Raw genomic sequence first — 13,514 nt, 5'->3', positions numbered from 1 at the left:
TGACAATCAAGACAAAGTGAAGAAACAGTGCAGTGTTCTAGGACCTGCCACCTCAGCCTCACTTGGGAACTTGTTAGAAATGCAGGTGCTCAGAGCTGCTGAATCAGAACTTGTGGGCACAGGGCTGGGAAATCTGTCCTAAAAAGCCCTATATGTAATTCTGATGTACAATGGGTTATCTACAAATATTGGGTGAGGAATCATGGTGCATGTTTCTGCATGTGTATATCTGTGTACACACACACCTATGTGCATACAATATTTGTAACTGCTGAAACTATTAACCAAGCATGGTAATATAGCAAAAATCCTGCCCATTTTTCTTTGGTATGATTGTCTGAGTAGAAATATATCTAGAATGCTTATTTGGAATGACTTTGTACTGAATTCATTTTGGGTTTAAAAGTATTGATTCACCAACTTTCTTCTTTTTCTTTTTCCCTAGGAAATTCCACTTACTTGGATGACCATGGACCACCTCCTAGTAAGGTAAGGCCTCTGCTTGTGGTATAAATCCCTTTTTCCTTTTCTTAGTACCTACAGCCTCCACCAACCCCAACCACATCTCTCCTGGCTCTGAATTCTTCTAAAGAAAATAGTCGATGGCTGATGTCAAGCTAATCTTTGCCTTATAATATAGAGAAAAGGAAGCATGTGAGGTAGCCAAAATGGTGAGAGAGGAGAGCCAGGGTCTCATCTGTAGCTGTAGCTGTCACAGCACTGGGGCCTTCGGCTGACTTCAGGTCTTTGGCTGCTTCCCCTGTTTGCTGCCTCATTGGCCTCAGCATCCATGCTGGCCCATGATGTAATGCCCACAACTCAGCTTCCCCATCCCTAGAGCTTTAGCTAGACTCCTGCCCACTTCTCCCCGGCCTGCTTTCATTGGTACACTCCACGCAAGGCTCAACCCGTTAGAACCAGATTTCTCTGCCAGTGCCCTCCCCAGGCTGACGTGGCCTGGCCTGTGTGCCCACCTTTGTTCTTTCTATAAGCAGTTTGGGCTTTACTTTTTAAGGGTCAGAACCATCTAGCAAAGTATTAATGTAGTTCTCTACCACTAGCTACTTTCTTGAAATCAATGAAAACCAAATGTCAATCTACAAAAATATAAAGACAGTCTTTGACAACTGAAGGCGCTGCCTACAAAGTACAGTTTTAAGTGCATACTGAGAAGAAAACCAACCGCTAACCTTAGCAGCTAGGAATTTATCCTAACATCAGCTCTGAGTTGGGGATTTGAAGAACTCCACCCCGTTTAAACCCATGAGCTTCAGAATCAGGTGTTTCCGGGTTCACCACTGGCTCTGTCACTTTCATTGTATGACATTGGACAAATTACTTAGTATTTGAGCTTGAGTGTTGTAATGTGCAAAGAAGGATTAAAAATACTGCCCACAGTATAGGACGACTAAAAGGATTGAATGAGGTGAAATATGACGAGCACTCAGCGTCTGGCATGCTATGAGCATTAAATAAGTGGTGGGGAATGTTAACTAGACTGGAGTAACATTAAGATCATTGATGAATGGTACAGTAGTGCTTGTCGCAGTCATGAATGGCTCTACCGCGTGGCCCACTGCATATTGAGTGCCTGGGAAGCTGTAGGTACTAGGAATACAAATATGAGACAACCCAGGAACAGCAGCAACAAAATAGCTCCTATCCTGGAGGAAAAAAGGACGTAGGATTGGACACCATCTGAGGAGAAGAACAATGTCCATCTCATCTCAGTTTCCTCATGTCCGTGCAGTGCTATTCATTCAATTTCACTGAGTTGGACCATGCCCCCCAGAGCTGGAATCTGAATTAGATCTCCTGGCTCCTATCCCAGGTCTTTCCACGAGGCCAGTATTCTCAAACTGGAGGCTTGTTAAAGCACAAATTGCAGGGCCCAGCCCCCTGCGTGTCTCATTTTGTAGGTTTGAGGTGGGATATGAGAGTTTGCATTTCTAACAAACTTTTGATAGATGCTGGTGCTACTTGTCTGGGGATGTAAGGCCACGGATGTAGAGAAAACCATTCCCCTGGCCATTTTCTGTGTGTGTGTGTGTGTGTGTGTGTGTGTGTGTGTGTGTGTGTGTGTGTTTACTTGCACACCTTCACATGTCCTTGCATGGAAATGGGAGAAGAGGACAGAAAATCTTGCTTTTTAGCATGTAATCAGCAGGTTCATTCACCTGCTGGGTTATTCACTTCCCCTACTAACAATAAATGCTGGAAGTTTCTCCCTCGGGAGCACTGATTAATAGGCAGTGACTTATTTGACAAATGTCCACAGGGACAGAGTGGAAATGAGTGAGGGGAAGGGGAGACTTCTGCCCTCCCCCAACCCCGCCCCATGCAGTTTGGCCTGCACCCCTCCCTCTTCCACCACCTCCAACTAAGGCTCCCTGTGATATAAAACTGATCAGGTCCTATCAGATCATTTTACACCACTTTCAGAATAAAAGAGATTGTAAACTTTTCCAAGTTTGAAAACTGTGGCTATAATCTCTTTAAACAAGCACAAGTTTATATAATACAATCTTTCACTATAACTATTTTCATTATCTAGAAGTGGAATAGCAAAAACACTCTTGACTTTCAAAGCAGTAGCCAAAATAAGAATAATACAAAAATGGGTAAAAATAATATCGGTATGTTAACATCTTTTCATCCATGCTTACTAGTTCTGGCAGGGTGGAAATGAATCCCAGCAGTGACAAGGTCAGACTGCCAGACACAAGTCCCTTGAGTGTCCCCCCAAGTGGGGCGTTGGTTATTTAGGTCTACAGACCACTGGCATATCCAGGGCATGGTGGCACCCAGATGATAAGGACTCATACACGTGTGGTCTCCAGCGTGAACCCCCCGCCTGGCAGCAGGGGACAGCAGGACTACGTCCAGACCCACAGTCTAGAAGTGGAATAGCAAAAACACTCTTGACTTTCTAAGCAGTAGCCAAAATAAGAATAATACAAAAACGGGTAAAAATAATATCGGTATGTTAACCTCTTTTTACTGTGCTTACTAGTTCTGACAGGGTGGAAATGAATCCCAGCAGTGACGAGGTCAGACTGCCAGACACAAGTCCCTTGAGTGTCCCCCCAAGTGGGGCGTTGATTATTTAGGTCTACAGACCACTGGCATATCCAGGGCATGGTGGCACCCAGATGATAAGGACTCATACACGTGAGGTCTCCAGCGTGAACCCCCCGCCTGGCAGCAGGGGACAGCAGGACTACGTCCAGACCCACAGTCTTCATTTCTGTTTAGCATTCAGAAATAACTTTTTGATGCCAAGACCCAAAGAGCTGTGATCTAGACAGAATAAGATTTGTAACCACTGGCATATCCAGGGCATGGTGGCACCCAGAGGATAAGGACTCATACATGTGTGGCCTCCAGCGTGAAACCCCCACCTGGCAGCAGCGGACAGCAGGACTGCGTCCAGATCCACAGTTTTCATTTCTGTTTAGCATTCAGAAATAACTTTTTGATGCCAAGACCCAAAGAGCTGTGATCTAGACAGAATAAGATTTGTAAGCCCTGAAAATGTACTGAGGTTTATAGGCGGGGTCTCATTTTATTAAAAGCGCAGTTCGACAAGTTTCACATTCCACAAGTAATAGCCTTTTGGGGAATGGGGTGTGCGCCACACGGCACACACAGGGCCCAGGTCTTCATTGTCTCCGGTATTTTCATAAAAGGGAACCAAATGCCTCTGATTTTCACTTGTTTTTCAAATCTACTTGAACCTCGTGGCTCACCTCAGTTTTTGAGCTAAGTCATTTAAAAACAGATGTTAATATTTCCTTTTGTTGACCACTTTTTTGCTGGCATTCTATGTGTGCACAGAATACAGTCCTTAAGATTACATCCCTACTAGAAATGAACATGTAGACCTCTTCCAAATGAAATAGAAAGATAGTCTCGAGTATAAAAACAGGCATAAAACAGCAAGCATAGTATAATTGCACCTCTTATACAATTGTGTGTGTGTGTATGTGAGTGCGTGCGCATGCGTGTGTGTGTGTGTGTGTGTGTGTGTGTTTGCGGGTGCAGAAAAGAGCCTGGAACGATCATCATATTTTCTGCAGATGATGAGATTTTTACCCTATTTCTTATGCTGTTCTGTATAATTTGAATTCACTAAAGTAATGCCTGCTCAACCTGAAGACCAGGAAAAAAAATTCCTGGTGTGAGACTGAACTTGGACTGGAAAGCCTGCAGTATTCTGGCTCCTAAAGCACCAACTGCAGTTTTATGGACCCTCTCAGAGCAGCGCCCCTCCTCCTCTCCCCCTGCCCCCCACTCCCTCCGTTCCCCTGCTGAAAGTTGACCTCTCTTCTCCTGGATTCAGATTCACTTCACCTGGAACATGAGCATCGAGTATTTGCAATGATCAGTTCTGGTGCCTACCAAGACAGTTATCATTTCACATGCTTTGGGTTTCCAGATCTTATAGATAAGGAGAGTTGGTCTAAACAACTCAAGAAAAATAAAATCATGCTCCATAGCAGATGTCTATTGTTTCCTAAGTGCCAAGTACTCTGCCAAGCGCTTTGCATGCATGTTTAGTCTCTATAAAACTCTATAAAGAGGAAATAATTTTTAATCCTAATTTTACAGATGAGGGAACTAGATCTTACAGAGACTGAATAACTTGCCAAAGGTCATGCACTGAGTATTGGCCTTGGGAATCCAGCCCAGGGCTGTGTAGCTTCAGGGCCCGTGCTTTTAATCATTTCAAGATCACCAAGTTAAGTAGAAATGCAATAATTTTTACCTTATTGCTAGAGTTTACTCTTTTATGTAAGTAATTTGGGACCTTGACTGTTAAAATAAACAAGTTTTGACCCTCAGTATATTACCAAAAAATAGTTATCACCATTTACCATGTGAGTACAATGGACTCTTAATTTTTTAACCATCTGGTAAATTTTTTAATTTCTACCTCATCTTTTGCCTTCCAATCATCTTTGTGGACGTATACATCTTCAGCAATTATACATTAACAAACTGTATGTAAAGTAAAATTTGGTATATAAACATCACAAAAGATGAAAGAATACTGTCCCCCATTCATTGAACAAAATGGATGATCCAGGTTCTTGTTGCAAAATTCTGATTTTTTTTCTCTTGATGACTAACTGCATGAGAATACCACATTTTCTTTTTGTCATTAGAAATATATTGTTCACTAATGGACTCTTGAGTTTCAGAGACTTGATGTAGGATGTCATCATCTGAAGACTCTTAGCTGAGGTTTCACCCCCATGATCCATTTCTCCATCATCATTAGAGTCTTGAGTGTTATTGTTTAAGGCTTGGCATTCATCTCAGATTTCTCTAATGCAGTGGTTCTCAACCTTCCTAATGCCGTGACCCTTAATAGAGTTCCTCATGTTGTGGTGACCCCCAATTTCATTGTTACAAATTGAACATAATTAAAGCATAGTGATTAATCACAAAAACAATATGTAATTATATATGTTTTCCGATGGTCTTAGGCGACCCCTGTGAAAGGGTCTTTCGACCCCCAAAGGGCTCGCGGCCCACAGGTTGAGAACCGCTGCTCTAATGCGTGTGAAACCTCTCCCTCTGTTAATTTTCCTTTCTTTGTCCTTAGAGTCAGGAATGAAAAATTCTGAATTCTCCATTCTGTTCAATGGAAGTTAAAAGCAAACTACAAGGATGGTACTTCCAACCTTCTTTTATATCTTTCAGAAAGATGTACAATATTTTGGGTAATGCAATAAGAAATATGGAGGGTGATGTAATACCATTGATTTCCATAATGAATCATTCTTCTAGGCCTACCCTGTTCAATACAGCAGCCATTATTCTCAGTTATTCTTTTTACCTATGGAGTATTCTAAACAAAAAACAGTGAAATAAATGAAATGTACAGCCCATATATCCAATATATCCATGCCTTAGACTTAAAACTTTTTAGCTCGCCAGATTTTTCACTCTTTCTTATTTGTTGTTGGGTACAGGAGGCTGAGGAGTATGGATTTCGAAATCAGATCTCAGTTCAAATCCTAGAGATGTGACTAAGTACTTTAGGCTAAAGACTTTACCTCACTGAACTTCAGGTTTTTTTTTCCTAAATGAGATTAGTAATGTCCACCTTTTGGAACTGTGAGGCTTAAATGCAATAAACAGAAAATACTTAGCATGATGCCAAGCACATATGAGTACCCAGCAGTGGTCCTTAGTACTATCAGTATCTCATTTATAGGGCCTTTGACAGATTTTGGTAACTCTATTTTGGAAAACTTAGAGTAATTCTCACTCCCAATCTCCAACCCCATTTTCTTTGGATTTTTAAAAGCAATTAATTACAGGTTAGTTGATCTACCAGATACCGTCTCCTAATTTATAAGAACTTTTGGGTTCCATAGCTGTCCGTCCCTTATTCCTGGGGCTAGTTCAGCACAGTAAGCAAGGTCTTCCATGACCCATTGCCATAAAGCTTTTCTTAATATTGTTCTCTGCATCCAATCCTGACTTTACCCAAAGTCTTTTAAAAAAAACTTACAGAAAGTGGAGCTGCTTTTCATTTTGTGGAAGAATCAATTGCACTGGGTAATAGGTTTGTGTTTAATGATTCATGATAAATATATTAGGATTCGAGACAGAAAGAAATAGCAGGACAGAATGAGGCAGGGAGTCAGGAATAAGTTTCACTCTGATGAGCATGACCTTGAAGGAGTTCCTTCCACCCTCTCTCTTTTTTATCATTGCAAATAGTAGGAAAATTAATGACTTGAATGTTTTGTTTTTAAATAACTCTTAAGGGTGTTTGAGCTCAGTGTGTGCTCTAAAGAACTTTATGCTTTGGTATTTTGTTTGAGAAGGATAATTAAAAGCTTAGAAGGTAAAAGGATCTGCAAAAGGCCAACAAATTAGCCTTACATAATAGGGTTATTGTTTCTTATCCTGAAGTCACCTGTATTCTTGCTTCACTTTCCTTTGTACTTATCACAGCTCTTAATCATGAACATAGAGGTGTTTGGCCCAGTTAGTGGCCCCCTTGAGATTTCAACATTCCATGTAGATCTGTGTCCAAGTTCAGAAACAGTACATCTAAATTTATCAATGTTAGGAACATGTAATGTGTCCACTTTTTCTCCGAGAAGAATATGGTGAACTCATTTCTTCCTCAACAAATGTTTAGTGCTATTAAGTACATCTTTCACTTCCATCTTTTTCTTTTATTAAAAAAATTCTGTGAAGTCACAGGTCTGAAAATATGTGGTTCATATTACTGTTCTTTTAGCATCTTCCCTCTTCCACTACCCAAGACCCAAGAGCTAGTTATCACTGATACCATGTTCTCCAAACTTTATTGAAACCAGCACCAATTACAATCATGGACTCAACAAGTTGTTGGGTTTGGGTTGCCTTTAATATTAGAGAGATATTTAAATGAAGCAGGAAATGTTAAATTTGAAGGTAAAAGACCTTGCTTCGTGTGCTGAACTAGCCCAAGGAAAATTTGGGCTATAAACATCCCAAATTTGGACTATAAACACACGGCTTTGTACTGTGCTGAGCTAACCCAAGGATTAAAGGAGGGACAGTTTATGGAACCCGAGAGTTCTTATAAATCAGGAGACGGTATCTGGTAGATATATTTAATTAAGAAATTGCTTTAGTAAATGCCACTGTTCTTGGCAGGGTAGCAGTTGCCTCAGGGTTTTCAAAGTTGCTAGTAACTTAATCATCTTAGCAGTTCCCAGTATAGTTACCTAATTCTTTCTGTGTGTTTTTTTAATGTCTTCCTTGACCATATGATCAATTTTTTGGTTTTTAATATTATACATGCTCCTATTTTGATTTAATTTGGAAAGTACCGAAAGTTATAGAGTAGTAGGGAAAAAAAATCACCCATACTGCCACCACTCAGAGGCAACCATAATGAAGAGTTTTTCACAGTCCTGTCCAATCTTTCTTTATATATATGAAGGGTACTAAAGTCTTATGCATCATTTGTTGTGAATACTTCACCAGTCCCTTTATGTAGTGTTTATGTTCATTAAAGTTAAGCAGGTACCTATTGCATAGAGTTTAAAGCATGAGATGGCTCATTGGCTTATTATAAAAAGTGACCCCTGACTACACCTTCCCTATTACTCTGTCCTCTGCAGAAGCAATTATTCTGTTAACTGCATTAGCTTTTATACCTCTGAGTAACCTGATTATGTTGCTTCTTCTTGATTTTTCTCAGCTTTAGGCATTGTCCGTTGGTATCCTTTGTGGAACAGGATTTAGCAATTTCATTGCAGGCTGCCCACTACCACCCTTCTCATTCTCAGTCCTCCTAAACTGTGCATTATATGGACTAAATGAGTACTCAGTGTTTTTATTGTTGATACTAGGTAAATAATAGCCGCAGCTGAGCCATTACGATAATGTTTCCTTTCCTGTTTAGCTTTTTGTTTTCTTTGTAATAAATCATTGTCTTGGTTTGGAAATTTATGCTCATACTTTTCTGTGGTCTCCAAGTTACCCTCAAACTCTTCCCCTGTGATGTAAATCTCCCCTCACAGCCTCCAGACACATTAGGTATTTTATCAGTGTTGCGTTGCTGACATCTCTCCTGGGCCTTGGCATCTGCTCCCCTCTGGCTGGTTGCACATAGCCTCCCACTCACATGTGTCCCGGGAGCTCCCTTCACTCTCGTTTGCTTCCAGCTTCCTGCATAGTCATGTGGCGTTAGTTCCTGTTGCTGCTGTAACAAATGACAATAAACCTAGTGGCTTAAAACAACACAAATTTATTATCTTATTGCTCTGGAGTTCACAAGTCTGAAGTGAGTCTAAAATCAGGCTTCTTCTTCTAAGATAATCTAAGATAAGCTATTTCCTCAACTTTACAGCTTCTAGAGCCCACCTATCATAAGGACTCTTGTGATTATGTTGGGTTCGTTTGAGTAATACAGCATAGTCTCCCCAACTCAAGGTCTACGATGGCATGTAAGGTAACATATCACAGATTCAGGAAGTTAGGACTTGGACATCTTTGGGTGGGGGGCATTATTCTGTCTTCCATGCATCTCTTTCCTCAGCCTCCAGGAGCTTCTTGAGAAAAGGTGCACAGGATGGACATTTTCTGAAACATTGCATTTCTGAAAATGTCTTTATTCTATCCTTGATTGATAGTTTGACAGGATATAAAATTCCAGATTGGGAATCTATGTTAATCAAGATAGGCTAAGGTGTTGCAAAATCTCAGTGGCTTCACACTTTGGAGCTTGTCTTGCTATGTAAGACCATCCGTGGGTCCGATGGCTCTTAGGAAAGTTCCCTTCCAGAGTTCTTGCAGAGATCCAGGCCGTTTATATATTGTGGCTTCATCTTCTCCACTTGGACCTCCATGTCACAACGGCAGGGCGGAGAGGAGCTGGAGGGATGTGTAAAGACTTTTTATCCCCTCATCCTGAAAATGGCAAGTTATTATTATAAGCAGTCTGTTGACCAGAATTGGCCATAAACCCTGCTCAGTTGCAAGGGCGTTGACAAATAGACCTCCTAGGTAATGTGTGCATTAAATGTCTCTGCCACAAAATCATTTTCCCTCAGAATGTTAAGGTCCTTCTCCACTTGTAGCTTACAGTATTATTGTTGAGAAGACTAATTCTTGACCCTTTATATGAAAATCGAATCTGTCTTTATGGAAGCTTCTTATTTCTATTGTCCCAAACTATTATAATTTTGTGCCTACTGTGTGTAACTTTTCAGATACTCTTCTGGGTACTCAGTGGACTTTCAATCAGGAAACTGATATTCTGTTTTGGGATATTTGCTTGAATTTTTTCACTGATTTCTTCCTCTATATTTTCTCTTTCTGTTTTTCTGATCTCCTCTTATTTGGATGTTGAATCTCCATGACTAATAGTTTATATTTCCTATTTTGTTTCTTTTATTTTTATTTATCTTTTTGCTCTACCATCTGGTAGAATTTCTCATCTTTGTCTTTTAATCTTTCTGTTGAGTTTCTTCCCTATGTTTTTTTTTTATTTCTAAGAATTTGTTTGATGTTGTTATTGTCTCTGAATGTTTTATATTATAGCATTCTTCGGTTCCATAAAGGATTTACAGTTCTTACAAAAGGTTATTTTTAGATTTTTTTCTACTTTTGGTTGTTATTCTGAATGAAATATTTTTTCTACTATATGTAAATAGATTGTTGTAATATTGAAAATTATTGATTTTGTGCTTTATATATACTCATGTTGCTGAACTTTTTATTTCAATAACCTTTCAACTTTTTTTCTTAATAAGGAATACTTGACAATAACCATTCATTTTATCTTATTTTATTTACTTCTGTTTTAAGTTTTTATATTCCAGAATAATATTAAGTAATGTAAGGTCCATGGTGGGGGAGTATGTATTAATTATCACCATGTCACACATTTAGAACATGTACCTGGCACATAGTAGCACTCAATAAGTATTTGTCAAATGAATGAATGGTAGTTATAGGTAGCACCTTTGTTTTGTTTTAAGTTTTAATGATTATGCTACAGTTTTATCACTAAACTTAATTTTGATATTGAGGTTAAAATAGATATTTCTTATTATGTTAATGAAATATTCTAATTTTTTGAAAGAAAACAACTTGAAGGAATTGTGTTTTCTTGTGATCTTCCACTTAGAAACAGATATTGAATTAAATTAACTTAATTCACTTTTATTTTTAAAAAACAAATAGGGTACAGATAGGTTGATAAGTATAATCAGATACTTCAAAAAAAAACAATGTTTGATTTGTCTTACATCTTTACTGGTGACCTGTAAGAGGAAATGCTTAGAAAAATCTCTGAGTTTGCCAGTGACTTAAATCTTTTTTTTTTTTTCCTGAGGGGAGAGGAGAATAGTAGTAAGCCACAGAAATACCTACTAAGCTTAGTGTCTTTGTCAGTTATCACCTAGGACAGTGGTTCTCAACCTTCCTAATGCCTCGACCCTTTAATACAGTTCCTCATGTTGTGGTGACCCCCAAACATAAAATTATTTTCATTGCTACTTCATAACTGTAATTTTGTTACTGTTATGAATCATAATGTAAATATCTGATATGCAGGATGTATTTAGGTGACCCCTGTGAAAGGGTCATTCGACCCCCAAAAGGGTCGCAACCCACAGGTTGAGAACCACTGACCTAGGGGCATCCACTCAGTGTGATACTGCAGCCCAAAGAGACTATCAAAACACTGGACATCCTTCAGCAGGGAGCATAGCTGTGCCCCGTGCAAGCTTTGATTTACCTACACATGAAAGATTAGATGCAGTTTCAGACGACATGATTAAAAGAGGCATAATTGAGCTGGAGAACATCCAGAAAGTAACAACAAGAATGATCATGCAAGGTGGAATAAAAGGCTAAATTGATTGCAGTTCTTGTCAGGAAAGACACTGGCTGAGGAAAATAATTGAGGCGAACACGAAACTGTTCACCAAGGTCTTGAACACATCTCTGGTCTGAAATAAACAGGCTCATTGTCCCTCAAATCTTAATAAGGTTTCCCAAAGTCAAATTGAAGGCTACTCTGCTTCTTACAGTGGATAATAAACAACTAGACATCATTTGCCCAAATGAAAGTGCAGGCCAAAACTATCCATCAGTCCTCATAAAAGTTTATATCTATTCATGGATGACAAATTCACAATGGATTAGGAGGAGAACAAGGTTGTTTGGCGGAACAGCCTCCTGTTTTAGAGATGATGTTCTTGAATCCAGGAAGGTCATTCTTATTTTATATATAAAGAAAAATGAACATTCTTTTTCCCCCCAATGAGAATATGAATTAGTAATTATTGACTCTTGTCTACAATGTGGTAATTACTGATGCTTATCTCCAAATCATTTGCTGGACTGATGTTCAGATGATTCACTTGTGGGCTCTGCTTTCTCCCTGCCCCTTTGGTGTTGCCCTAGCTGGAGGCTGTGCTGTGTGAATACCTTAGAATTCAGAGTTTGAAGTTCTGGTCATAACCCTGCCCCAACTCCTACTAGTTCTTAGATCCAGCGAAAGCCAACTACTCTTTCTGAGTTTTGTTTTCCTCATTTATCAAATGGAAAGTAATCATGATTTTCCCGTATTCTTCCCCTTGGCATGTTTTGTGAAAAGGAAATCAAGTGATGTTTGTAAACGTGCTGGCTGTGTCACTGGGCAAAGATGGGGGATGACCTGGTAACCAAATGTCTAAGTCCTCGGGGGCTGCCTCTCTCTTCCCAGTTTTCTGAGAGGACACCCCACAATGGAGCCCCATGTGGGCTGCTGCTCCTGCGAGCTGACTATGGGGAGCTAATAGGGTTCCTTTTTGCGCCTGAAGCCTGAAGCCTAGTGAAAGGCAGGCTGAGTGACCTCCTGACTGTTGGGGGGCACATGAGACTTGGTTGGAAAGTTTGTAAGGAGGACACAGCTTAGCCTTTCCCTGTGGCCATACCCAGACGCCCTCTTGGCTTTTTCCCACCAATAAGGGGGAATTTGGAGCCATTTACTTACTGCGCTGGCTGCATGAAACAAGAGAAACATGAGCCATGCGATCAGGCCAACAACAGGAAGAAGCCAAGTGGAAAACGCTTTAAACTCCCCTGTGAGAACACCATTCCTTGCCATCATGGCCTCATTGAGGAATACGTGATCTTAACGATCCCTCCCAATCCAAGGAGAAGCAGGTAGCCTTGAGCTCGTGTTAGAGATTGTAGTGTACAAAACGATAGAGCATTAAAAATGTTACTTAGGATCTTTTAATACTCTCCTGTAACAGTAGTTGGCACACATCATTACACATTTTTATCTCCTCAACTATACTGTAATTCCTTAAGGGCACAGAACGTGTTTTATACATCCTTTTGGATATGTAGTAATTAAAGGCACCTAGAGGAGTCCTTTCATCTGGCAGTCAGAGGTCTCCAAAAGCTTGTCAGTCACGTCAGCTATATGCAGCCTGATTCCAGTGAGCGTCACAGCTCCACAGGCTGCCACAGAGCACTGATAATCAGGGGTGGCCTGGAAAAGGGGGTGCTGCTTGCCCAGACTCACTTCTTTCCCTGACTTTATTCTCATGTCTCTCTGATTTTTTCTTCCTCTTCAAAACCAGATGCTCACCTTGCTTTGGGCAAAATCCATTATTTCACTGAGTAAAGACATTGTTACGTTGCTACTTTACCTAGTGTAGTAGGTGAGAGCTCAGCTTCTAGAGGTTGGTGAACCTGGGTTGGGATTAAGACTCTGCCTCCTATTGACTATGTGATTTGGGGCAGATTTCTGAATGTTTGTTATCCTCAGTTTCCTCATCTGTGCAATAGGAACAGCAGTCCCTATTTGATAGGGTTGTGGAGAGGATGGATTGAAAGAAACCATATAACATGCTTAGCACAGCCCTGGCCCAGTGGCTCAATTGGTTGGAGCATTGTCCCATACACCAAAAGACTGAGGGTTCTATTCCCAGTAAGGGCACATGCCTAGGTTGTGGTTTCATCCCTGGTCAGGACAAGTATGGGAGGCAACC

At 40.3% G+C, this 13,514-nt stretch overlaps 1 protein-coding gene across 1 annotated transcript in view; it reads left to right on the top strand.

Annotated features, from left to right (window-relative positions):
* UST (uronyl-2-sulfotransferase) overlaps window positions 1–13,514 on the top strand; it is a gene marked incomplete at its 5' end in the record, with an annotated part of 252,913 nt that overhangs the window by 103,699 nt on the left and 135,700 nt on the right. The window contains one exon of the mRNA XM_006756898.2: window positions 446–489. Coding sequence (XP_006756961.2) covers window positions 446–489 — 44 coding nt within the window. The remainder of the gene's footprint in view (window positions 1–445; window positions 490–13,514) is intronic.

The sequence above is a fragment of the Myotis davidii genome, unplaced genomic scaffold, assembly GCF_000327345.1.
Source record: "Myotis davidii unplaced genomic scaffold, ASM32734v1 scaffold1534, whole genome shotgun sequence".
In the NCBI taxonomy this organism is placed as follows: domain Eukaryota; kingdom Metazoa; phylum Chordata; class Mammalia; order Chiroptera; family Vespertilionidae; genus Myotis; species Myotis davidii.
Note: the sequence above shows the minus strand (reverse complement) of the source record. Positions and strands in the feature narration are given on the sequence as shown.